The sequence below is a fragment of the Lepidochelys kempii genome, chromosome 7 (genome assembly GCF_965140265.1).
Source record: "Lepidochelys kempii isolate rLepKem1 chromosome 7, rLepKem1.hap2, whole genome shotgun sequence".
NCBI classification, from domain to species: Eukaryota; Metazoa; Chordata; order Testudines; family Cheloniidae; genus Lepidochelys; species Lepidochelys kempii.
The window spans coordinates 551,270-576,443 of NC_133262.1; the positions used below are offsets into that span (position 1 = coordinate 551,270).

At 46.0% G+C, this 25,174-nt stretch overlaps 1 protein-coding gene across 7 annotated transcripts in view; it reads left to right on the forward strand.

The window, feature by feature from the left end:
* SETD5 (SET domain containing 5) overlaps positions 1-25,174 on the forward strand; it is a 173,443-nt gene that overhangs the window by 128,790 nt on the left and 19,479 nt on the right. For 5 of the 7 annotated variants that reach the window (XM_073350779.1, XM_073350785.1, XM_073350778.1 and 2 more), the window contains 4 exons: positions 1,811-1,867; positions 4,065-4,535; positions 12,898-13,184; positions 18,128-18,261. In XM_073350779.1, the coding sequence (XP_073206880.1) occupies positions 1,811-1,867; positions 4,065-4,535; positions 12,898-13,184; positions 18,128-18,261 (949 nt within the window). The remainder of the gene's footprint in view (positions 1-1,810; positions 1,868-4,064; positions 4,536-12,897; positions 13,185-18,127; positions 18,262-25,174) is intronic. The other 2 variants (XM_073350782.1, XM_073350781.1) reach the window with 1 other exon arrangement.

Consider the following 25,174-nt stretch of genomic DNA (forward strand, 5'->3'; position numbering starts at 1 on the left):
GTGGGAACAGTCTAGTGAACAACAGCATGGCCACTGGCTTGAGAGAATCCTGCAGAGATTCCTCCTCTGCTCTGCAGTAGTGCAGAGTCCTTTGCCGATGGGGTCTGTTAGCTTGGTGCTTTCACTTTTACTTTGAGAGTTCTTTGCTGAAAGCTGTCGTAGAGGGATACTTGTCAAGGCTAGTGGAGAAGATTGTTTAGTATTGAGGAGTAGGAGGGAAGGACTGATTCAGGTATAGAGCTTGAGCTGGCCATTATCCTCGGGCTCTGCACTGGTACAAGTTGAATGTTAGAGGGTCAGTAGCATAGTGGACCTCAATAGCCTAGCTACAAACCTCAGTCCCATGTAAAATAGCATTAGTTGCTCCTGCTGCTGAGTATGACAGAGAAGAAACTTAGAGCCTACTGGGCATCTACCTCCTACTTGCCCTTGCTGCCTCTATTTTCCTCTAGAGAACAACCCTAACAACTTGGTAGACCACAGGCTTCTGTGTTCAAGCTTTATATTTCACTAAATGCAGCTCATTGATAACATTTCCATTTTAGTGTCTTGTTGGTTTCATTTAGTTACCATCAGTTCTAACTCAAGAGAATGCATATCATCATGTATATAGATTGTACGCTTCAGTCCTATGACCATGGCCCTGGGAGAAGAGAATGGGGGGGCAGGATCTTTTATCTGGTTACCAATAGGACAGGCTCCTCGATTAGAGAGCTGAAAGTGATCAGACACTGGGTTGGTGGGGAATTTGGTGTCTCTTTAAGACTTGATGTTAACCAAGTGGTTCTGAATGCCACTTTTGAGATGCTCCATCCTGAATTAATCTGCTGCATCTGCTCTTCTGGGGAGCTTGTCCCACACACTCCTGAAACCTCTAGCGGGTCAGGCCTTACGGACCAGAGCTTTAGAGCTAATTCGAAACCAAATGAGGTTGGGACCTCAATTTGGATTTGCTTGGGCCCATCAACATTTGTAGCAGAGACTTGGAGCTTAGTATCCTTCATCTGCTTTATCCCTATGGAGTCTGCCCATCAAAAGTCTCCACAGTTGAGAAGGTTCTGAAAGTCCTTATCGCTTTAGGTTTTTGTAAGTACTCCTGTCCAGCAGGATCCACCCAACCACAGCCTCGTCACTGGTAGTACCCTACCTCTGGAAGAGCTTCCCTCTTTCTGACTCTCTGATGGGGATGCTCTGTAACACCAAGTGAGGGTGGAGAGGCTTGCACATACCACTGCATGTGGATGGATTGCTCTCCCTTGCACTGTATCCAGCTGTGACCCCTGTAGCTCCCTCAGGCAGTTTATACCTATTCCTTTGATGGTACCTAAGAGGAAACTCATAGTAAATTGAAGGAGCCATTTTATTTTCCCCTTATTTAATGTCTAATACTAACTACAGCATCTGGGGAATTTTCCTTAGGCAAAGCCAGGCTTTCCATTCCAGCCTTTCCCATGTCATTGGACTAAATGCCATACATGGATTTCTCTATATTTCCTGGTGTAAACTCTTTGGCTAGCAGCATCAGAAATATAAGGAAATAAATACTTCTGGCTAACATCTCTTCTGTTCTCTGGTTTGGATACTAAGTTGTGGCATGGAACACAATAACCCAGTCCTGTCTTTGTGCTTCCAGGAGGCTTTAGAAACTGCTTAACCCATTGAATCCCCCTCTAATCACTGAGACGAGTTCCTGGGGGGAGTGTCTGTTTAGAATAGCTGTGGCTAACCTCTGTGCTTGTTTTTACTTTATTTTATTTTGCTTCTTGACTTTTTAAGTAGATGAATAACAAGATGCTTTTCCCTCCTCTAGAACGTATCCTCCCCTGAGAGTTCCCCTGCGCATAGGCCCGAGTCCCTGTCACCCGAGGTAGTTATCACACCATCTCAATTGCACTCTGAGGCTGTGTGTGTGTGTGTGTGTGTGTGTGTACACCAGAGGTTCTGGAGGGTGGGGTGGAGCGGAGCGAGAGTGAGGAGACTGCAGAGGAGAGTGAGAGAACGGGAATGGAGAGGGAGGTGGGGCACTAGTCACAGTAAGAATGTGGAGAGACTGCAGGATTGTCAAGGGAGATTGAAGAAAATAAAGTGGATTTATTTGGAAAACTGGGATGTATTAATAATACTGCAGATGCTGGTGGGAAATGGAGGCAAAATGTTAAGAACCAGTGTCTTAGTTATTGGGGTGAAAGGAAAAAGGTCTGGGGGCCCTGGAATTATAATAATTGGCATCAGTTTCAGCTCAATAGAAGTGGTTTATATGGTGGTTACTTCTTGTAGCAGTAAAGGGGCAATTTCAATTGAGGGAGGAATGGGAGAGCCTTGTCCCTGTTTAAACTGAAGGATGTTGGAGCAATGAGAACTCTGTCCAGAACCTTCAGCATCTTCATCACTCATTGGTTTTGATCAGCTTCTTGGGACAAGGTCGTGTACTTGACCTGCTGTGTTCAGACAGAATCATCACCTCACTGCAGCCTAAGTCCATCAAGCAAGTACCAGGGAAGAAGAGTCCAGATAACAGCAAGCTGGTCTAAAAATGTGAGGAAGTGATACAGTCATGATTCCATTCCTGGGAACAGAGGTGTAATACGGCAGAGGGTATGCCCTTATTGATGGAGGTGCCCAAGTGCTGTAATACAGTGAAAGGGATGCAGTTGGTGCTCTTTACCCAATGTTCCAGGGGACTGTAACATGGAGGGGTTGCAGCCATGACTCAGTGCAGGAGGTTCTTGGGAGCTGCAATATAGCAGAGGAGATTCATTCAGTGGCTGTGATATAGCAGAAAGGACACAGCCATGTTTTGGCTCCTTAGCACTGTAATAAGAAAAGGGGGTGTACTCCTGTTTCAGTCCTAGAGGTTCCTGGAGACCGTGATTTAAAGAGAGGATGCATTTGTGTCTTGGTTCTGGAGGTTCCAAGGTGCTGTGAATACAGCAAAGGAGTTGTGGATGTGTCTCAATGCCAGAGGCTCCTATGGGATGTGATGTGTCAAAGGGGACACAGTTGTGTTCACTGTCTGAGATTCCCAGAGCTGTAATATAGTGGAAGGCGGGATATTGTGTTGGTGCTGGAGGTTTTCAGGTGCCATCTTGTAAAAGAAGAAATGTAAGTGTGTCAATGCCCAGAGTTCCCAGGTACTGTGGTAGAACAGAGGTTGGCAGTTATGTCTCACTGCTGTAAGATGCTGAATTATAGTGCAGATGAAACGAATGTGTTTGAACCAGCGGTTCCCAGGTCTTGTAATCAAAGTGATTGCACATGGCTTGGGGTTCCTGGGCAATGTACTGTCATAGTAGAGAGAAATTGAGGGGGATGCTTGCAGTTTTCATTACTGGGTATTTGGATAGTCAAGAAGTTGTCTGATAAGACAGCTAGTGAGCAGTGAATGTCCTTGAACTATTCTTCATCTTTAGTGGACGGGTAGTTTAATACCATGTGTTAATGTTGTGTGGGTCCAGCTGAAGACATCAGTTCTTTTTCAGTGAGTACCTAGACTTGAGCACTAGGGTCAAGGATACCTTTTACAGCAAACCCAGTTGGAAGGGAAAGGGCCCAGCAGACTGGACAGCCATGTTTGGATTATTCTGTAATGCTCATTTCCCAGCCATTTGCTACTTAATCTATGTGTACATGGGATTATTTAAAAAAAAAAAAAAAAACTCAGATGACTTGGGCTTGTGTGGCTCATGGTCCGGGGCTGAAAAATTCCTGTGTAGACACTTGGGCTGGAGCCCAAGCTCTGGGACCCTCCACCCTTGCAGGAACCCAGGGCTTGGACTCAAGCCCAAGCTCGAATGTCTACACCGCAATTTTTAGCCCTGCAAGCCCGAGTCAGCCAACCTGGGCCAGCCGCAGCTGTGCTGCAGGGATTTGATCCCCATATTAGATGTACCCTTCAGAGCAGTGCAAGAAAGGACCCAGGGGGATCAAGAGAGGAGCTGGAAAGGAGTGAGTTGTCTTCGGAGCAAGTGTTTCCTGACTTTAAAAGTTTCTCTCCCCACCTGTGTCTATCCCTTCTCCTGATTTCCCCTCCCTCTCCCACCCCATATCTTTGTTGGATTTTCTAGCTCTGCCTTCGAACGGACTTGGATTTGGCAAAGGTGGGCTACCTGGATTCCAATGCTAACACCTGTCCAGAGAGGCCATCGCTGCTGAGCTCGGGCCATTCTGATCTGGCTCCACAGTCCTCCATTCACTTCACTTCTGAGACCAACTTCCCAGGAAAGAGTGGGGAGTCACAGCTGCTGCTAAGAAGCTCCGATCCGGCTTTTCGGACAGAGTTTAATTTAATGTATGCCTTCTCCCCTTTGAACGCTATGCCCCGTGTAGATGGATTGTTGCGGGCTTCCCCTCAGGTGGGAGACAGGAAGCCCCTGAGTTCAGAAGGGGGATGTTGCAGCTCTCCTACAGATGGATACTTCAGCAGACATGAGCCGGGACTTCTTAAAGAGACATTGCATGGATCCATGTCTCCTGGTGGTGAGCGGGTTTGTGAAGGAGTCAAATCTGCTCCCCAAAACCCACCACAAAGGAAAAAGGCAAGTATTTCCTGCTAAAGAAATCACAGATGACACTAAATTGAGAGGAGTGGTAAATACCAGTGAGGGGTGGAATAACCCAAAGGATCTAGAGAGAGTAGAACCATGGGCAGAAATAGCTAAAATGAGATACAACATGGAAAAATGAAGCTAATACATCTGGGGGGAAATAATCCAAACTCCCGTGCTGAGTTGGAGTGAAAAAAGGCTGAGGCAGACCTGGGGAAAGGAGGCAGCAAGTTGGGCAAGATTTTGAAATGAGGTATGGCAGCAGAAGGGCCCACTGAGAAGTATCATGTCCAGGAGCAGGGAGAGAAGAGTGGTACAGTTTCACCTTGGTGAAATAGGAATAGCTTGCCTAGGTGACGATTAATCTGGGCTGTAACACTATAAATTCCTACAGCAGATTTTACAGAAAAACAATCGATCTTGATTTTAAAATTATCAGTGACAGAGAATCTACTGCAACCCTTGGTAGATTGTTCCAATGGTTAACTACTCTCACCTTTAAATTCAGACTGCAAATAAGGCATATATTTTTATCTAGCTTCAACGTCCAGCCATTGGATCATGTTACATGTGTCTCTGTGAGATTGAAGAGCCCATTATTAAATATTTGTTCTTTTTTGAGTGCTTGCTCATGTCGATTCCATTCTAGGTATGCGCGTGCCCCCGTGTGCGGTCGTCGGAGTGGTATCCGTAGGGCCGGCAGTGGTCCCCCTTGAGTGCCGTGCTTATTTGCCAGTATGTCCGGCACCGCCAACCCTACACGCTCTCAGTTCCTTCTTCCTGCCCGTGATGATTAGTCAGAGCGCCTTTCCTTGCATCGCAAGGGCTAACAGGTTGTCTTCTACTTACCTCAAGCTTTAGGGCCTTGTAAATAGTTTGTTTCTAGTAGTTAGTATTGAGTAGTTAAGTGTAGTTAGTAGTTACCAGTTAGAGTCCCAGCAGGGACTTTGCCGCAGGCAGGGCATGCCCTGGTCTCTGGGTTTAAGCCCTGTGCGGACTGCAACAGGCCTATGCTAGTAAATGACCCCCATAGCAGCTGCCTCAAGTGCTTAGGGGAGTCACACGTTAGAGACAAGTGCTAAGTTTGTAAAAACTTCCAGCTTCGCACACAGAAGGAGTGGGATATTCGGCTACGGGCTCTTCTGAAGACCACCCTTCGTCTGGCTTCCGTGCTGTCCCGCCAGAACTCGCTGAGTGCCTCATGCACAGTGCCCCTGGCATCGGGCTCCGCCCAGCACCGTTCCCTGTTGCCGGTGCCCAAAAAATAAGACCCAAAAGCACGTTTCCATGGCACCAGGGAAAAAGGGGCCATGAGTCATCAGGCAAGGGACACGCTTCCGGCCACCAGGCCACTTCGGAGCTGCGTGCTTATACTTCCCTGGTTGGAGCCCTTAGCCCTGTGAAAGGTCCACCACCAACTCCCAGGAGCGATAGGGGACCAAAATCCCTGGCAGCACCGACACCTTCACAGGCTCCCCCAGCACTGAGAGCACAAAGGCCTCCTCCCATGCCGCTGATGCATCATGTGCCCCAGGAAAGGCTCATGGAAAGGCTCAAGGCTCATCATGTGCCCCAGGAAAGGCGCAAAGGCTCCCCAAGAGGACAAACCAGCCGCTAAGACCCCTCAGGGGCCAGTGGAGCACCGCTGATCCCCAGAGATAAAGCAGCACTCTCCACCTTCACGCTGGAGTCACAGCCCAGACTCTCTGGGGCTCACCTTTGATCACCGGCGCCACGGTCACCGCCATGTCGACACAGATTGCCTACAGCAAGATGCGGGTCTCCATGCTACCGACACCACTCGCTCGCCCACCGGTTTTCTCGGTGCAGGTCCCGGTCATCTGCCTCATGGAAGCACCCCCCGTTGTGTCTGCAGTCCCCCCAGCACTGCACCCCTCACTCCAGACACCAGTCGGCGAAGATCAGCAAGCAAACTCAGGGATCGATGGCACCACCATGGTCACCGGAAGGGGAGTCCTCTGGCACGGAAGCCCAATTCAGCCCCTTGCCTAGACTGCACCAGCACGAATGGGCACCTGAGGCCACGTCGACAGCGCTGACTTGGCAGCACGGCCAAGTGGCCAGTGCAGTAGCCTTATTAGGGTACATGGGGAATGTCGGTTGTGGCAATGCCCCCTTCACACTGCTCATCAACCACTGCCTTGGAGCAACAGTTGGTAGCACTGATGGCACCGGGCTCTGTGCACGAGGTACGCTAGGTGGTCGAGGCAGAGGAACTGTGCCCACTGCTAAGCCTCCCTCCCCCGTGGGAGAAGATGCCCTGGAGCCTCCGCCGGCCATGCAGTCACCATCCTCATCCCCAGATGAGGCGGTTTCAGGACCTTGAGGGCAAGCCCACTGGATGGTTTCAAAGAACACCATGTCCTGCTGCGTCGGGTGGCCGAGACTTTGGGCCTGGAGGTGGAGGAAATGGCTGAGCAGGTGGACAGCTTGGTTAATATCCTGTCAGCTGTTCCCCCAACCCGTGTCACACTGCTGGTGCATGACGGTGTCCTTAAGAGTGCCAAGGACCTCTGGCAACCTCATTCCTCCCACCTCAAAAAGGGCCGAAAAGAAATACTCTGTCCCAGCCAAGAGGTTTGAATACCTCTATACCCACCCTCCCCCAGGCTCGCTGGTGGTCTCTGTGGCCAATAGAGACAAGAAGGGGCATACCAGTTCAACCCCCAAGAATAAAGAGGCCTAACAGTTGGATCTGTTTGGAAGAAAAATTTATTCGACAGCTAGTTTGTAGTTCCAGGTGGCAAATCATCAGGTCCTCTTGGGCCATTACAACATATGGGACTCCTCAATAAGTTTGAGGAGTCCCTTCCTCAGGGTTTGGCCCAGGAATTTGGCATCCTGCTGTAGAAAGGCACTGCGGCTGCCAGGTGTTCCCTCCAGATGGCGTGGGACAAGGCAGACTTGGCAGGCAGCGTGGTCATGTCAGCAGTGATAATGAGCCGCAGCTCCTGACTTCAGACTTGCAGGTCTCTCCCAAGAAATGCAGACCTCCATCAAGGACCTCCAATTCGATGGGAATGGTCCCTTTTCCGACCAGATGGATGCAAGGCTGCAAGATCATTAATGATCTGGAGGATGGTGTGGATTATACCCTCAGCAAGTTTGCAGATGACACTAAACTGGGAGGAGAGGTAGATACGCTGGAAGGTAGGCATAGGATACAGCGGGACCTAGACAAATTAGAGAATTGGGCCAAAAGAAATCTGATGAGGTTCAACAAGGACAAGTGCAGAGTCCTGCACTTAAGACGGAAGAATCCCATGTACCGCTACAGACTAGGGACCGAGTGGCTAGGCAGCAGTTCTGCAGAAAAGGACCTAGGGGTTACAGTGGATGAGAAGCTGCATATGAGTCAACAGTGTGCCCTTGTTGCCAAGTAGGCCAATGGCATTTTGGGCTGTATAAGTAGGGGCATTGCCAGCAGATCGAGGGACGTGATCGTTCCCCTCTATTCAACATTGGTGAGGCCTCATCTGGAGTACTGTGTCCAGTTTTGGGCCCCACGCTACAACAAGGATGTGGATAAATTGGAGAGAGTCCTGCGAAGGGCAACAAAAATGATTAGGGGTCTGGAACACATGACTTATGAGGAGAGGCTGAGGGAACTGGGATTGTTTAGTCTGCGGAAGAGAAGAATGAGGGGGGATTTGATAGTTGCTTTCAACTACCTGAAAGGGGGTTCCAAAGAGGATGATTCTAGACTATTCTCAGTGGTAGCAGATGACAGGACAAGGAGTAATGGTCTCAAGTTGCAGAGGGGGAGCTTTAGGTTGGATATTAGGAAAAACTTTTTCACTAGGAGGGTGGTGAAACACTGAAATGCGTTACCTAGGGAGGTGGTGGAATCTCCTTCCTTAGAGGTTTTTAAGATCAGGCTTGACAAAGCCCTGGCCGGGATGCTTTAGTTGGGGATTGGCCCTGCTTTGAGCAGGGGGTTGGACTAGATGACCGCCTGCGGTCCCAACCAACCCTGAGATTCTATGATTAACTAAAGGACACCAGGGCCACCCTTCGTTCACTGGGCATGCATACACTGCAGCCTGCAAGAAAGCAGTTCCGGATGCCCCTGCTGCCTAGGCTTTGGCAGTCTCGTCAAGGATCTGCAAAAAGAAGGGACAAAGAGGCCAGTTTCAGCCGCCGTCGCCCTTCCTCCTACAGCTCTCCCACGCAGCCTGGCTCGGCAAAACACCCCGGGAGCCAGAAGTGCTCGTTTTGAGGGTGCGGTCGAGAGCAACGCCCCAGTCACCTTCCAGGATCCACCCTGCTCTTTCCTCAACCATCTTCGTCCCTTCTGTTTGGCCTGGTCCCAAGTCACCTCAGACCGTTGGGTGCTGGACATAGTGTCTCATTGTTACACCCTTGCAATTTTTGGCTGCCCCTCCCTCCTTGGGACCCTTCTCATGACCAACTCCTTGTTCAAGAGAACTTCCTGCACCTGGGGGCAGTGGAGGAGGTCCCTTGGGACATGAAGGGAAAGGGGTTCTGTTCCCGCTACTTGCTAATCCCGAGCAAAAGGTGGGGCCTCAGATCCATTCTAGACCTGCAGTGCCTTAACAAGTCTCTCACAGAGTTGAAGTTTCACATCGTCTCTCTGGCCTCCATCATCCCCTCCCTGGATCTCAGGGGAAGCAGTGAGAGATAAAACGACATCTTTTAAAAAGTGGAAGTCAAATCCTAGTGAGGTAAATAGAAAGGAGCATAAACACTGCCAAATTAAATGTAAAAATGTAATAAGAAAAGCCAGAAAGTTTGAGGAACAGCTAGCCAAAAACTCAAAAGATAACAAAATGTTTTTTAAGTACATCAAAAGCAGGAAGCCTGGTAAACAACCAGCGGGGACCCTGGACTATCGAGATACTAAAGGAGCACTTAAAGATGGTAAAGTCATCACAGAGAAACTAAATGAATTCTTTGCTTCTGTCTTCATGGCTGAGGATGTTAGGGAGGTTCCCAAACCTGAGCCGTCTTTTGTAGGTGACAAATCTGAGGAATTGTCACAGATTGAAGTGTCACTAGAGGTGGTTTTGGAATTAATTGAGAAACTTAACAGTAACAAGTCACCAGTACCAGGTGGCATTCACCCAAGAGTTCTGAAAGAACTCAAAGGTGAACTTGCAGAACTATTAACCTGGTTTGTAACCTGTCCTTTAAATCAGCTACTGTACACAATGACTGGAAGATAGCGAATGTAACACCAATATTTAAGAAGGGCTCTAGAGGTGATCCTGGCAACTGCAGACCGGTAAGTCTAACTTCAGTACTGAGCAAATTAGTTGAAACAGTAGTAAAGAATAAAATTGTCAGACACACAGAAGAACATAAATTGTTGCGCAAAAGTCACCATGGTTTCTGTAAAGGGAGATCATGTCTTACTAATCTGAGTTCTTTGAGGGAGTCCAACAAATGTGGACAAGGGCGATCCAGTGGATATAGTGTACTTAGATTTCCAGAAAGACTTTGACAGGGCAAGAAGAAACTGAAATGGTGTAGGGTTGGTGGCACCTGATATACCGGCGCATGAGCACAGCACTCAAGGAGGCGCCACTGTTGACCCTATGGATATCACTAAAAATCTCCAACTGCCATGCACATAGGCACATGCACACCTAGAATGGAATAGACCATGAGCAACACATCTCGAAGAACAGTTACAAAAGGTTGATAACCATTTTTTCCCCATGTAGGGCTCTGTAGACTAATCAAGATCCCCCCCCCAACTTCTTTGTTTAGCTCAAGGAGCTCCATCTACTTATGAGAATCCTTTAATCATTCTCATGGCTCTTCTTTTAACCCTCTTCAATTTATCAACATCTGTCTTGAATTGTGGGCACCAGAACTGGACATGGTATTCCAGCAGCAGTCACACCAATGCCAAATAACAGAGGTAAAATAACCTCTCTACTCCTTCTCAAAATTCCCCTGTTTATGCATCCCAAGATTGCGTTAGTTCTTTTGGCCACAGTGTTATACTGGAATTTCATGTTTGGCTGATTATCCACCACAATCCCCGAATCTTTTCAGAGTCACTGCTTCCCTAGATAGACTTCCCCCCAATCCTGTAAGTATGGCCTACTTCCTTTGTTCCTGGATATATTAATTTACATTTAGATATATTAAAAGACACACCTGGTGCCCAGTTTACTAAATGATCCAGATCATCCGAAGTCAGTGACCTGTGCTCTTTATTATTTACCACTCCCCCAATTTTTGTGTAATCTGTCATCAGTGATTTTGTTTTCTTCCAGGTCATTGATAGAAATGTTAAATAGCATAGGGCCAAGAACCAAACCCTGCAGAACCCCACTGGAAACACTCAGTGATGATCCCCTGTATACTGTTAGCCAGTCTTTAATTCATTTAATGTGTGCCATGTTAATTTTATGTCGTCGTTTTTCATCAAAAGATCATGTGGTTCCAGGTCTACGTATATTTTGTCAACACTACTATATCAACCAAATTTGTAAACCCATCAAAAAAAGACAGTTTGACAGAAACTATTTTCCCTAAACCCATGTTGATTTGTATTAATTACATTACCCTCTTTTAGTTTATTATCGATCAGCTCCCATATCAGCTACTCTGTTATCTTGCCCAGGATCAATGTCAGGCTTACAGGTCTATAATTATCCATTTGCCCTTTTTAAAAATTGGCACGTTAGCTTTCTTCCAGTCTTCTGAACCTGTCCCATTGCTCCAAGACTTACTGAAAATAAACCTTAAAGATCCAGTGAGCTCCTCAGTCAGCTCTTTTAAAACTCTTGGATGCAAGTTATCTGGATCTGCTGTTTTTAAAATGGTCTAACTTTAATAACTTCTGTTTAACATCCTCCAGATATCCTAAAGGAATGGAAAGAGAGTTATCATATGAGACTATGTAGTGTGTTTTTCCCCCCAAATACAGTTGACTTATAGAATCCTTTGTTTTGTGCCTTTGACCAAGAATCATGAGTGTGGAATTTTTGCAAAAGTTTCCCACTTTTGCAAACAGTAGTTCAGTTCTTCTGGTGTTAACAAGATTGCAAGCCTTGAATTGGCCATAGGCTGCTGCTGCCTTTTTAATCACTTTGTCAAATAGATCTGCTCTGAACAAGATGAGATGACCCAGCTTAAAATGCTACAGGCCATGTCTACACTAGGCTTCGCAAAAGTGCTAACACGAGTGGAGCAGAGCCAGTGTGAGCAATTGTGAAATGTTAGTGGTGTAGATATGCATATGCATTAAAATAAAATACCCAAACAAGACACCCCTCTGCATATGTTTCACCCCTGGGGGCAGGATGAGAGAACAAACATATGACAGATGTTCGTCACATTGTTTAATGCAGTGCTGGAAGGTGCTCAGATCCTGTAGGGGTGAGCATGGTGTTTGAACCTATATAGAATAGAGGTAGAGAACGCTTTTGTTTTCAGCTTTCAGAGTGCTGCAGATTTTTGTACTGTGTGGACCTGTATTGCACAAGTTGTCAGGAGGATGCTGGAGATTTGGTAACTGGACAGAAGCCATTGAGGCTTTTGACAATTGAGGAGGTGCAGGAGGAGGTTTGGGATTGTGGGATAGGCACACTACTAACAGCGTATTTCTTCTGAAATGATCATCCATTAAATAGTTAAGTGTGGAAAAATACGACAGTCAGACCTCTGAGCTATTGTTTCAGCCTATCTGCAAATTCAAGAAGACGTGACTCCAATATAAAAGGATGCAAACTTTGTTTTCTTTGTACGCAGAACTAGAAATGTACATTGTTCTAAATTAACGTTTAAATTCTGCAGCCCAATTCTGAGGCTGGGGTGGATTCTATGGTAAATTTGCAATCAGTTCATGGGGTTCTGATTATAGGCTTAAAATTCATAACCATATTTTTCATAATTCCATATTTCTCAGTAATATCATGCTAACTATGATTTATTGATGGTATCTAATCTGTCACATGGGATTTTTCCCCTGTTTTGAAACTGATTTGGTGTACGATTCTTACAGACAAGTCATTTAATCTCTGCCTCTATCCCATCTGTAAAATTCCTACCTTCTTCCCAGGGGAGGCTTCATTCATGTTTGTAACATGCTTTGAGATCCTTGCATGAAAGGAACTATAGAGATGCAAATCATCTCTTGTTTTTCATAAAGTCTAGTCCTAATTATAGCTCAGGGATGCCCTATCCTGCAGTTTTATACATGTTAAAATGTGTACTTGTATATGTAGTCAGTGCTCCTAGGGCAGCATATGAAGGGATAGCATCCTTCCCCCCTCAGGGACCTGTCAACTTAGTGATCTGTCTGTTCAACTAACAGCCTCAGTCTCCCAGGCTCATGGTGATGTTTCTCTCTCAGGTTTCTCTGCTGGAGTACCGCAAGCGAAAACAGGAAGCCAAGGAGGGAAGTGATTCAGTGCGATGCACAGTGACTCCTACCCGACAAGGCAGCAACAGCTCTGTGACTGACACAGATGCCAGCAATGTGCTGGGCTCAGTAGTCCGAGCCCCATCCTCCCCACAAAGTGGCTTCTCTCCCTCACATCCCCCCCTGCCTCACATAGAGGAGATCAGCCCACCAGACCTGAGGGTGGCTAGTTCCTTGACCTCACACTGCAAGTCCCAGGAGAACATCAGCAGTAGGTGGTGAGTGTTCACTCTTCTGACAAGGTTGTTGTTGCTTCATAGGAAGTTGGTCAGACTCTCTGCTTGGGGCTTTCCCAAGAAGATGTGTGTAAAGGCCTACAAATAGAATCCATCAGAAAGTCAGACAGCACTAGCAAGTGTCTGCTCACCCTGGATGGATCCTGAGTTAACCTTCATATGGAATGGCTCTAGATATATCTCCTGGCTTTAGAATGGGGCCACAGAACTGATTCTGGTTTGCTATATGAGTTGAATTCTACAATATAAACACAAGTGATCCCAGCAGCCTCTTGAGCCAGCCCGATTGTAGATTAGATGCCAAATATCCATGGTGGAAATTAAAAAACAATGTGAAGTGTCTTCACCAATTTTTCTTTTGTTGGGTTTATTCTCCAGACTCTAGGACCATGTGTTTGCCATGGGATTTGCACCTTAGCGTTCTACTGCAAGACCTTGACTCTCACAGTATGGGCTGCTGTGACATCTTAATGCTTGCTTTTATTGAAAAAGAAACGAAATAATACACCTCCCCATGACCTCCGAACAGAGACTTACACCTTTGGCATGATGGCACATGCGGGAGATGAGGGGCAGCACTTGGCACATCTCTAGTCTATGTCATGTGCAAATACCCTAGAGCATAGGTTCACAAACTGTGCTCCAGGAACCTATGGTGGTCCACATGGTGCTCGCCAGGGTTCTGTAGAGAGCTGGTGTCACATGATGATGGCCTCACTCTGCTAAATTGCATTAAAATTAGGGCTGTCAATCGATTAAAAAAATTAATCACAATTAGTCGCACTGTTAAACAATAATAGAATACCATTTATTTAAATATTTTTGGGTGTTTTCTAAATTTTCAAATATATTGATTTCAATTGCAACACAGAATACAAAGGGTACAGTAGCTCACTTTCTATTTATTTTTGATTACAAATATTTGCACTGTAAAAAACCAAAAGAAATAGTATTTTCAATTCACCTAATACAAGTACTGTAGTGCAGTCGCTTCATCATGAAAGTTGAATTTACAAATGTAGAATTATGTACAAAAAACCTGATGCAAAAGTTAAAAAATGTAAAACTTTAGAGCCTACAAGTCCACTTAGTCCTATTTCTTGTTCAGCCAATCGCTCAGACAAACAGGGTTGTTTACATTTGTAGGAGATAATGCTGCCCACTTCTTGTTCACAATGTCACCTGAAAGTGAGAACAGGCATTTGCATGGCACTGTTGTAGCTGGCATCACAAGATGTTTATATGCCAGATATGCTAAAGATTCCGATGTCCCTTCATACTTCAACCACCATTCCAGAGGACATGCATCCATGCTGATGACTGGTTCTGCTTGATAACGATCCAAAGCAGTGCAGACCGACGCATGTTCATTTTCATCATCTGAGTCAGATGCCACCAGCAGAAGGTTGGTTTTCTTTTTAGGTAGTTTCCACATGGGAGTGTTGCTCCTTTAAAACTGCTGAAAGCATGCGCCACACCTCATCCCTCTCAGATTTTGGAAGGCACTTCAGATTCTTAAACCTTGGGTCAAGTCTCTAATGTACCACAAGTACTCCTTTTCTTTTAGCTATCTTTAGAAATCTCACATTGGTACCTTCTTTGCGTTTTGTTAAATCATCAGTGAATGTGTTCTTAAAACGAACTGAGTCATCGTCCGAGACTGCTATAACATGAAATATGTGGCCGGATGCAGGTAAAACAGAGCCGGAGACATATAATTCTCCCCCAAGTAGTTCAGTCACAAATTTAATTAACACATTTTTATTAACGAGCATCATCAGCATGGAAGCATGTCCTCTGGAATGGTGGCCAAAGCTTGAAGGGGCATACGAATGTTTAGCATATCTGGCATGTAAATACCTTGCAATGCCGGCTACAACAGTGCCATTCAAATCCCTGTTCTCACTTTCAGGTGACATTGTAAATAAGAAGTGGGCAATATTATCTCCTGTAAATGTAAACAAACTGGTTTGTCTTAGCAATTGGCTGAACAAGAAGGAGGACTGAGTAGACTTGTAGACACTAAAGTTTTGCATTGTTTTATTTTTGAGTGCAGTTCTGTAACAAAAATCTATAAGAAGTTGCACTTTCACGATAGAGATTGCACTACAGTACTTGTATGAGGTGAACTGAAAAATATTTTTTCATTTTTACAGTGCAAATATTTGTAATAAAAATAATATAAAGTGAAGAGTGTACTATTTGATTCTGTGTTGTAATTGAAATAACTATATTTTAAAACGTAGAAAAACGTCCAAAAATATTTCATCAATTTCAATTGGTATTCTGTTTAACAGTGTGATTAATCCTGATTAATTTTTTTAATCGTGATTAATTATTTTGAGTTAATCACACGAGTTAACTGCGATTAATCAACAACCCTAGTTAAAAGGCAAAAAGACATTCTTTTCATGATACTAATTCTGTGTGTAGGCAATTGCTGTAGTTGACATAGAAGGGAAAGGGAGGTGGGTCTGGGCAATACTGTGTAGGAAGTGGGGTCCACAAGAATTTCTATTAAGATTTGGCTCACAATGGAAATGCCTGAGAAGCCATATGCTGGAGTGAGTTTACTGCAATGACAACCGCACAGAAAGGCATGAAAGGAAAGAGTTCGTTCTTTCAAAAACCAGTGTGTGTTGCCCTGCTGTCTCAGTGATCCACACACAATGGAGATGTTGGGAGAAGCTGGGACTGGCTGAGCTGGCGTCCTGCACTTAAATGATTGCTCACTTTATAGCCTGTCTTGTAAAGGTTTAAAAGCAACCCCCCCAGCACACACACACACACATCTGTGCTATCCCCCGCTGTCTAGGATTGGGGCATGGCTGAATGCAACTGCCAGGCGTAGGGATGTGAGACCACCTCTCCACATGGCAGTCAGGCTCCAGTGTCCATCTTTACATTACCTGCTTCATTCAGCTGCTCTGGGTTTGGTTTCCACTATGGCCTCATGAGCAAGTATCATGGCATAAGGCTGGGGGCCACAGTGTCATGTGGTTACCAAGTGTGAAGTGTTATCGGTATCTGTTTAAAATTGGATTAATTGGTTTTGCTACCTTTCTTATCCTATTTCCTTCTTCTCTGGTTCTAGTGGATGTGGCTTGAGAGCGAACAGACCCATTTCACTTTCAAATGGTGTTACAGAAGGCTCATGCTAGAGTAAAGGTTATAAAACAATTTCATCCCGCCCCGTTTACACCTGTTCACAGTTCCCGTGTACATTTTCAGACATACTTGTTGGCATAACAGGGACAGGAGGAAGTGGGAACTAAAATTACTTGCTGTGATTTTTAGAGGTCTCCATAGTTTTGCTGCATTCTACAATATCTGCAAATAGCTTTCATTTAAAAAAAAATAAGTTTCTATCTCTTTCAGTTGCCAAGATACAGCCATCACAATGTAAACAGATGTGCTGCTGCCCTGTTAACCCAGCCTTGCAGAAAACTGTCTCCAGCCAAACAATAGCAGCAGAGAAGGTGTGAATTCACCCCCCTCACCCCATTCACCTCAGTGAGGAGTGAACTCTGCCCCTACCCCATTCACCTCACTGAGGTGTGAATTTCAGTGTCCATTTTGGGCCCTCAAAATGCTAATGTTGAGAACAAATTATATTTTCCTTTATTAAAAAAAAAAAGGAGAGAAAATAAATGCAAAAACCACTTAATACAACGTTGCGGTTGCACAGTTTAATTTTATGTTTCCTGTCTAAGCTCCTGCACAATGTTAATCCTGCTACACTGCACATCTGTGTTTTATGCTACATATTTACTGTAGAAAAAGCATTGGCTTTCTCTCATCTATGCACAGTGCCTAGAGTAACGTGGCCCCTCACCGATCCGTGACTGGGGCACCCAGGCACTGCTATACTACATATTAAATAACAAGAATACACCTTTAGAAACTGCATGATCCACTGGACAGACTGTTACTCAGGAGACCTGGGTTCTGTTCCTAGCTCTGCCATTGTCCTGCAGTGTGACTTGAGGCAAGTCACTTATCTCTTAAAAAGAAAAGGAGTACGGAAGCTTATGCTCAAATAAATTGGTTAGTCTCTAAGGTGCCACAAGTACTCCTTTTCTTTTTGCGAATACAGACTAACACGGCTGCTACTCTGACTCTTATTTCTTGTTTTCCTCTTTGGGGCTGAGATTTTCACTGTGTGTTTGGACTCTGGGTAACACTATGTTATACCAATTTTGTGTGGGCCTCTAAGTGCTAAAGTATTAAAAACAAAAAACAAATTGGACAAGGAAAACAGGAATGGAAAGTAGCATTTATAGGCACAATGGGTAAGTTATCACTGCTCCAGGAACCTTGCTTTTGCTGATGATATTTTAACAAAGCTACCTTAATGTTGTATTATTATAGTGTGTTGCATTAAACTGCTTTTTCAGTGCAAAAAAACCCTCATTTCCATACGGTGACTATATCTAGACTTATGTATCCTAGGATTTCCAAAATGCTGTTAAATTTAGATACTCTTTTGTGAGAGAGGAGGACCCACACTCACTTAGACCACAATGAAACATTAAATATCTCACAATCATTTGACAACAAAGAGGAGAGATCTCATTGCCCCAGTGCAGTACTTTAGAAAACACTTCACAGTAGTCCTATTTGGTAGACAGCAACTGACAGAGTAAAATCCACCAGGGTTTGTTGACATCACAAAAGCAGTGCAGTACCTTAATTCTCATAACTGTCTGGTGAACCCATTCTTCTACCACCCCTGCACCTCTGTATGGCAGGGACTTGCACTCCAGCCCTGACTTCATGCTAATCGTTCTAAGCAGAATATTTTAAGAGCTTAAAAACAAAGCCCTCTTGTAAGTGTATCAAGGGGCCCACAACCCGCACACCTTGGTCATTGTGCTCAAAGATGTGTAGTAACAGCCCTCAACTCTTATTGCTTCCTCTTTCAGGATGGTCCCCACATCTGTGGAGCGGCTTCGAGAGGGCCGTGGTATTCTCGAGAAGGTTCTGCGCAGTGGTGCAAAGATATCCCAGAGAGGAGAGCCCTCACCAACAGGTGACAGCACTGCTGAGAGAGATCCAGGTAAACAGATGAGCCTTTTGAAGGAGAGCTGCATTTCATACTTAGGTGGAACTGACTCTGTTCAGAATAGAATTAGCTGCAGCCTTAGCTCTCAGGTAAGAGTGGCACCTCCATGTTTGACATCACCAGTATCCTATGGGAGCCTTTCCTTGAGCACATTTTCCTCCTGAATCAAACAAGACCCTTAAGTCTTCTTCCCTCACCCTTCAGGCCTAGAAAGCCTTGAAGTTGACTACAGCATTCGATATAAGTAGGGGCATTGCCAGCAGATCAAGGGACGTGATCGTTCCCCTCTATTTGACATTGGTGAAACCTCATCTGGAGTACTGTGTCCAGTTGTGGGCCCCACACTACAAGAAGGTTGTGGAAAAATTGGAAAGAGTCCAGCGAAGGGCAACAAAAATGATTAGGGGACTAGAACACATGACTTTTAAGGAGAGGCTGAGGGAACTGGGATTGTTTAGTCTGCGGAAGAGAAGAATGAGGGAGATTTGATAGCTGCTTTCAACTACCTGAAAGGGGGTTCCAAAGAGGATGGATCTAGGCTGTTCTCAGTGGTAGCAGATGACAGAGCAAGGAGTAATGGTCTCAAGTTGCAGTGGGGGAGATTTAGGTTGGATATTAGGAAAAACTTTTTCACTAGGAGGGTGGTGAAACACTGGAATGGGTTCCTTACGGAGGTGGTGGAATCTCCTTCCTTAGAGGTTTTTAAGGTGAGGCTTGACAAAGCCCTGGCTAGTGTGATTTAGTTGGGGGTTGGTCCTGCTTTGAGGTCCCTTCCAACCCTGAGATTCTATGATCCCACAACTATACCACAGATTTGCTCTTTGACTTTGGACAAACCACCCTTAGCCTCAGTTTTCCTGTTCCTGTACAATGGGAATAATACTGGCATCAGGAAGCTGGTGGAGTTAATTAGCTGTACAGTTCTCTGAAGATATCAAGCACCAAATTTCCTCACAAAAAGTAAGCTGAGAATTATAGACACTTTAAACTCAGGAAACAGGTAGTTAAGGTTCCAATCATAGTCTTAATTCTGCCCCTTTATTCCCTGCCACCTACCAAGTGAAGATCCTGGTCAGTCGTGAAATTCACCTGAGCTCTTGCTTATATCATGTTGAAGAATTTGACCTTCAGTTACAGCCATCCTTCCCATCTCTGGGTATAGGGGAGCCCTCACTGTGTGTCAGGGTTCTGGGGTTTGAGGGAATTCAGGAGAGGGGTCCCTGAATGCTCTCACCCTCTGCTTACTAAGACTCTGGGTCGATCTACAAGTATAACAAATGACCCTAAGATGTCAGGGTCAACTGAACTGAACAGAGCTCCTTCAAAACCACCTTAGTGGTGTACCTACCATCATCAGACAAAGGCCTGAGATCAACAAACTCAGGCTATATCAGAGCATCAGGGAAAGCAAGTACCAGGAGCACTGCGATGTTATGGTTGAAATCCTGGCCCAATTGAAGTCAAAGGGAGTTTTGTCATTGACTGACTTCAAAGGGGCTGGGATTTTACCACAAAAGAGACAGTGATCTTGTGGTTAAGGAACTGGACTTGAACTCAAGAGGTCTGGATTTAATTCCTGGTTCTTGGAACTGGCTCCTAGTGTGACCATGAGCAAGTCACTTAATCTCTGTGTCTCAGTTCCCCATCTGTAAAATGGAACCTTTAACCTTTCTATTTAGATTTTAGACTTTTTGGGGGCAGAGATTATCTTTTACAATGACCAGCACAATAGGATTCTGATCTCACTTGAGACCTAGAACAAATCGTTGTGGACATTATTAAGCAACTTAAAATACTGGAGAGAGAGCAAGCTTTGCCCCCAGTTGCTTATATGTAGAAGCTCACAGGAGAGGCACTCCAACGGATCTCTCTGTCTATTGGTAACTTGTAGAAGGGGCTGAGTATCTCAGGTAGCCAGGACCCAAGTCGTGGGGATTTATAGATCAAATCAACACCTAGATTGCACCTAGAGGTAAGCTGGGAATCAGTGCAGACTCTAGAGAACAAGCATTATGTTTCCTCCAGCTAATGCTAGTTAGCAGGCTTCTGCATTCTGCACTAGCTGAAATTTTGAAGTGGTTGTCTTCTGCCCCCACACAGCTGGAGGAAGTGTCTCCACCTCCCCTTACTGAAGAGCCATGTTCAGTCAGCATCATTGTGCTAGTTCTTGTTTTACAGCAAGTTTTTTGAGTTACAAATGGACAAGGGTTTTCAAACAGCTAAATACTCACTATACAAGAAGTGTCCCTAGGGGTGCTCAGCTTCAGGATGTGTATGTGCCTGGGCATTTTTGAACAGGAACTTTCTTCAACACTGTCCTTAGGTCCACAGCGGTGCCCTACACACCCTCATGCTCTGGTGTGAGGGTATATGGGGGTTGGGCCCGGTGCCACTCCAGTTCCTTCTCAACCTCCTGCAGCTTGAGAGGGAGTGTTGCAGTGTCCATGATAGATAACCATGTGGTTTTCTGCTTTATTTTCTTTATTTTTATGCTTCTTTCTTAGTAATTTTTTAATATTTAATTTTTCTGTTTAACACAGTTTTGTGGTTTGGGGGGTTTACTCCCTTCTTTCCTTTGCCCAATCTGGGCTTCTGGGTTTGGCCTCAGTCCACTACTTCAACTAATAGGTTATGCCCAAAACCCCTGCCGGACCTGCCACAGGTCTCTTTCCCACAATGACAGAGATTGAATCTGCCTCTGCTGATTTGAAGAGACTCACGTTCCCTCCAAATACGTGGTCTGCTCAAGTTTTAAAAGCAGATTTCAAAAAACTTGAGGAACAGCTGAAAGTGTTGATGGAGCATTCAAGTCACCCCCTTGAACATCAGCTTTGGCTGCTCAAAGAGCTCCAGTGACTGTCTCTGCTGCAGTAAGTAGAAACCCTGGGGCCCTTCAGAACCATCCAGACCTTTTTAAAAAAATTTTCTCCAGAATGAGAATCTAAAAGAACCATATAATCATAGGACTGGAAGGGACCTTAAGAGGGCATATAGTCCAGTCCCTGCACTCATGGCAGGACTAAGTATTATCTAGACCAGAGGTGGGCAAAATACGGCCTGTGGCCACATCCGGCCCCTGGGACAGTCCTTCCCAGCCCTTGAGCTCCCAGCCGGGGAGGCTAGCCCCCGGCCCCTCCCCTGCTGTCCTCCCCCCTCCTCTGCAGCCTCAGCTCGCCGTGCCACCAGTGCTCTAGGTGGCATAGCTGCAAGCTCCCGCCAGGTAGCACGGCAGAGCGGCTGGCTCTGGCCAGGCGGCACGGCTGCCAGACATGCTGCTCTGAGCGGCATGGTAAGAGGAGCAGGGGGGGTTGGATAAGGGGCACGGGGTCCCGGAGGGCAGTCAGGGGACAGGGATCAGGGGTGGTTGGATGGGCGGGATAGGTGGGAGTCCCAGGGGGCCTGTCAGGGTGCTGGGGTGTGGATAGAGGGCGGGGAAGTCAGGGGACAGGGAGCGGGGGGAGGGGGTTGGATGGGGGCGGTTAGGGACGGGAGCTTCCGGGAGGGGGTGGTCAGGAGACAAGGAGCAAGGGAGGTTGGATGTGGGGAGATTCTAAAGGGGGTAGTCAGGAGGTGGGAAGTGGGAGGGGGCGGGAGCCAGGCTGTTTGGGGAGGCACAGCCTTCCCTACCCAGCCCTCCATACGGGTTTGGAACCCCAATGTGGCCCTCAGGCCAAAAAGTTTGCCCACCCCTGATCTAGACCATCCCTGACAGGTGTTCGTTTAACCTCTTAAAAATCTCCAGCAATGGAGAGTCCCTAGACAATTTGCTCCAGTGTTTAATCACCTTGACAGTTAGGAAGTTTTCCCTAATGTTCAGCCTAAACTGCCCTTACTGCAGTTTAAGCCTATTGTTTCTTGTCCTAGCCTAAGAGGTTAAAGAAAACAGTGTTTCTCCCTCCTCCTTGTAACAACCTTCTATGTACTTGAAAAATGTTATCACCCCCCTCACTCTTCTCTTCTCCAGACTAAACAAACCCAATTTTTTTAATCTTCCCTCATAAGTCATGTTTTCGAGACCTTTAATCAGTTTCGTTGCTCTTCTCTGGACTTTCTCCAATTTGTCCTTGTCTTTCCTGAAATGTGCTTCCCAGAGCTGGACACAATATTCCAGTTGAGGCCTAATCTTGCGTCTTGCTTACAATACTCCTGCTAATACATCCCAGAATGATGTTTGCTTTTTTTTTGCAACAGTGTTACACCATTGACTCATATTTATCTTGTGATCCACTATGACCCCCAGATCCCTTTCCACAGTACTCCTTCCTTGAAAGTCATTTCCCATTTTGGATGTGTGCAACAAATTGTTCCTTCCCAAGTGGGAGTACTTTGCTGAATTCCATCCTATTTACTTCAGACCATTTTTCCAGTTTGTCTAATCATTTTCAATTTTAATCTTATCCTCCAAAGCACTTCCAACCCCTCCCAGCTTGGTATCATCTGCAAACCTTATGAGTGTACTCTGTCATTATCTAAAACATTGATGAAGATATTGAACAGAACATGGGGAAGTCAACCTCTTGGTCTGTGTCTTGTATCCCAGCACTGGTACTGCTGTGGCTTCCACCTTCTCCAATATTCAGAACCTGACACCAGTTCAAAATGCCATGCCATGTACCAAGAAGTCATCTGTTAAACAACATGGAGTGGCATTGCTGTTAGCACCAGACTCAGTACATTTGAAGCATAAAAACTCTTCTAAAATGAAACCAAAATCATCATTGGTACAGTCTTCTGCAGCCAGTCAAGGAAAACGCCCAGACCATGCTTCGGTACTGTCTCCAGTACCCCTACGTGTACTGACTCCTGAGGTTTACTATCCAGAGTCCCTCGTGCTGTCCAGGTGCCTTTCACAGAAGGACCTTCAGATTCTGAGTCTCCATTGCTGAGAGGTACTGAGACACATTCCCCACTGGTACCGACTTACCTCCCAGAGTCAACTAAGAGGCATTTTCAGCCAGTACCAACATATCCTCCTGTGGAACTATCTCATCAGCCAGCGAAGTCTCTGCTTCCATACCAGTGCGGTTACCAGTCCCACTCCAGCCCCTAGTACCAGCATAGTCTCTGATAGCAGCACCATTTGTCCCTCAAGTGGACACAGGAGATGACACTGCGTCTGATTCCGAGAAGTCTGTACAGGGCTCCTCCACCTTCCCATTCCAGCTTCCCTCCTTTGAGGTGCACCCCAAGGAAGAAATTCCCAGTAATCTTGGGGTCCTGCCTTTTCTCTTATGCCCCACCACAATGGGCTTATTAGAACCCATGGGCCTCTTATGGCAAGGAGTTCTACACAGTTCCATCTCATAAGAGGGCATGTCAAGAGCAGCAGTCACCGACCCTGGTTCCTGCTCGACCGGAGGACTTATAGAGGATCAAAAGCCAGGTGGGGAAGAAGAAAAAACATCTTCCCATAAATCCTCCTTGCCATACAAGGCTGTTATGCCTCCCCCACTAATGGTTTCAAGGCCTTCTGAAACGGATCGCAGAGGCCTTGCAAATCCCATTGGAAGACCTACAGGAACCCAACATTCCCTGCTCCATATGCCTCCTCAGGGCAAAATTGCCTTGCCCATCAATGATGCTCTGCTGTCTCCAGCCCCTAAGGTGTGAGGTAAATTCCAGCTACTCCGGGAAGAATTAGTAGGGGAAGCAGAAGTGGATGGGAATCTGGGAGGCAGTGACCATGAGTTGGTTGAGTTCAGGATCCTGACACAGGGAAGAAAGGTAAGCTGCAGGATACGGACCCTGGACTTCAGGAAAGCAGACTTCAACTCCCTCAGGGAACGGATGGGTAGGATCCCCTGGGGGACTAACATGAAGGGGAAAGGAGTCCAGGAGAGCTGGCTGTATTTCAAGGAATCCCTGTTGAGGTTACAGGGACAAACCATCCCGATGTGTCGAAAGAATAGTAAATATGGCAGGCGACCAGCTTGGCTTAATGGTGAAATCCTAGCGGATCTTAAGCATAAAAAAGAAGCTTACAAGAAGTGGAAGGTTGGACATATGACCAGGGAAGAGTATAAAAATATTGCTCGGGCATGTAGGAATGAAATTAGGAGGGCGAAATCGCACCTGGAGCTGCAGCTAGCGAGAGATGTTAAGAGTAACAAGAAGGGTTTCTTCAGGTATGTTGGCAACAAGAAGAAAGCCAAGGAAAGTGTGGGCCCCTTAATGAATGAGGGAGGCAACCTAGTGACGGAGGATGTGGAAAAAGCTAATGTACTCAATGATTTTTTTGCCTCTGTCTTCACGAACAAGGTCAGCTCCCAGACTGCTGTGCTGGGCATCACAACATGGGGAATAGATGGCCAGCCCTCTGTGGAGAAAGAGGTGGTTAGGGACTATTTAGAAAAACTGGACGTGCACAAGTCCATGGGGCCAGATGAGTTGCATCCAAGAGTGCTAAAGGAACTGGCGGCTGTGATTGCAGAGCCATTGGCCATTATCTTTGAAAACTCGTGGCGAACGGGGGAAGTCCCGGATGACTGGAAAAAGGCTAATGTAGTGCCAATCTTTAAAAAAGGGAAGGAGGATCCTGGGAACTACAGGCCAGTCAGCCTCACTTCAGTCCCCGGAAAAATCATGGAGCAGGTCCTCAAAGAATCAATCCTGAAGCACTTACATGAGAGGAAAGTGATCAGGAACAGTCAGCATGGATTCACCAAGGGAAGGTCATGCCTGACTAATCTAATCGCCTTCTATGATGAGATTACTGGTTCTGTGGATGAAGGGAAAGCAGTGGATGTATTGTATCTTGACTTTAGCAAAGCTTTTGACACGGTCTCCCACAGTATTCTTGTCAGCAAGTTAAGGAAGTATGGGCTGGATGAATGCACCATAAGGTGGGTAGAAAGTTGGCTAGATTGTCGGGCTCAATGGGTAGTGATCAATGGCTCCATGTCTAGTT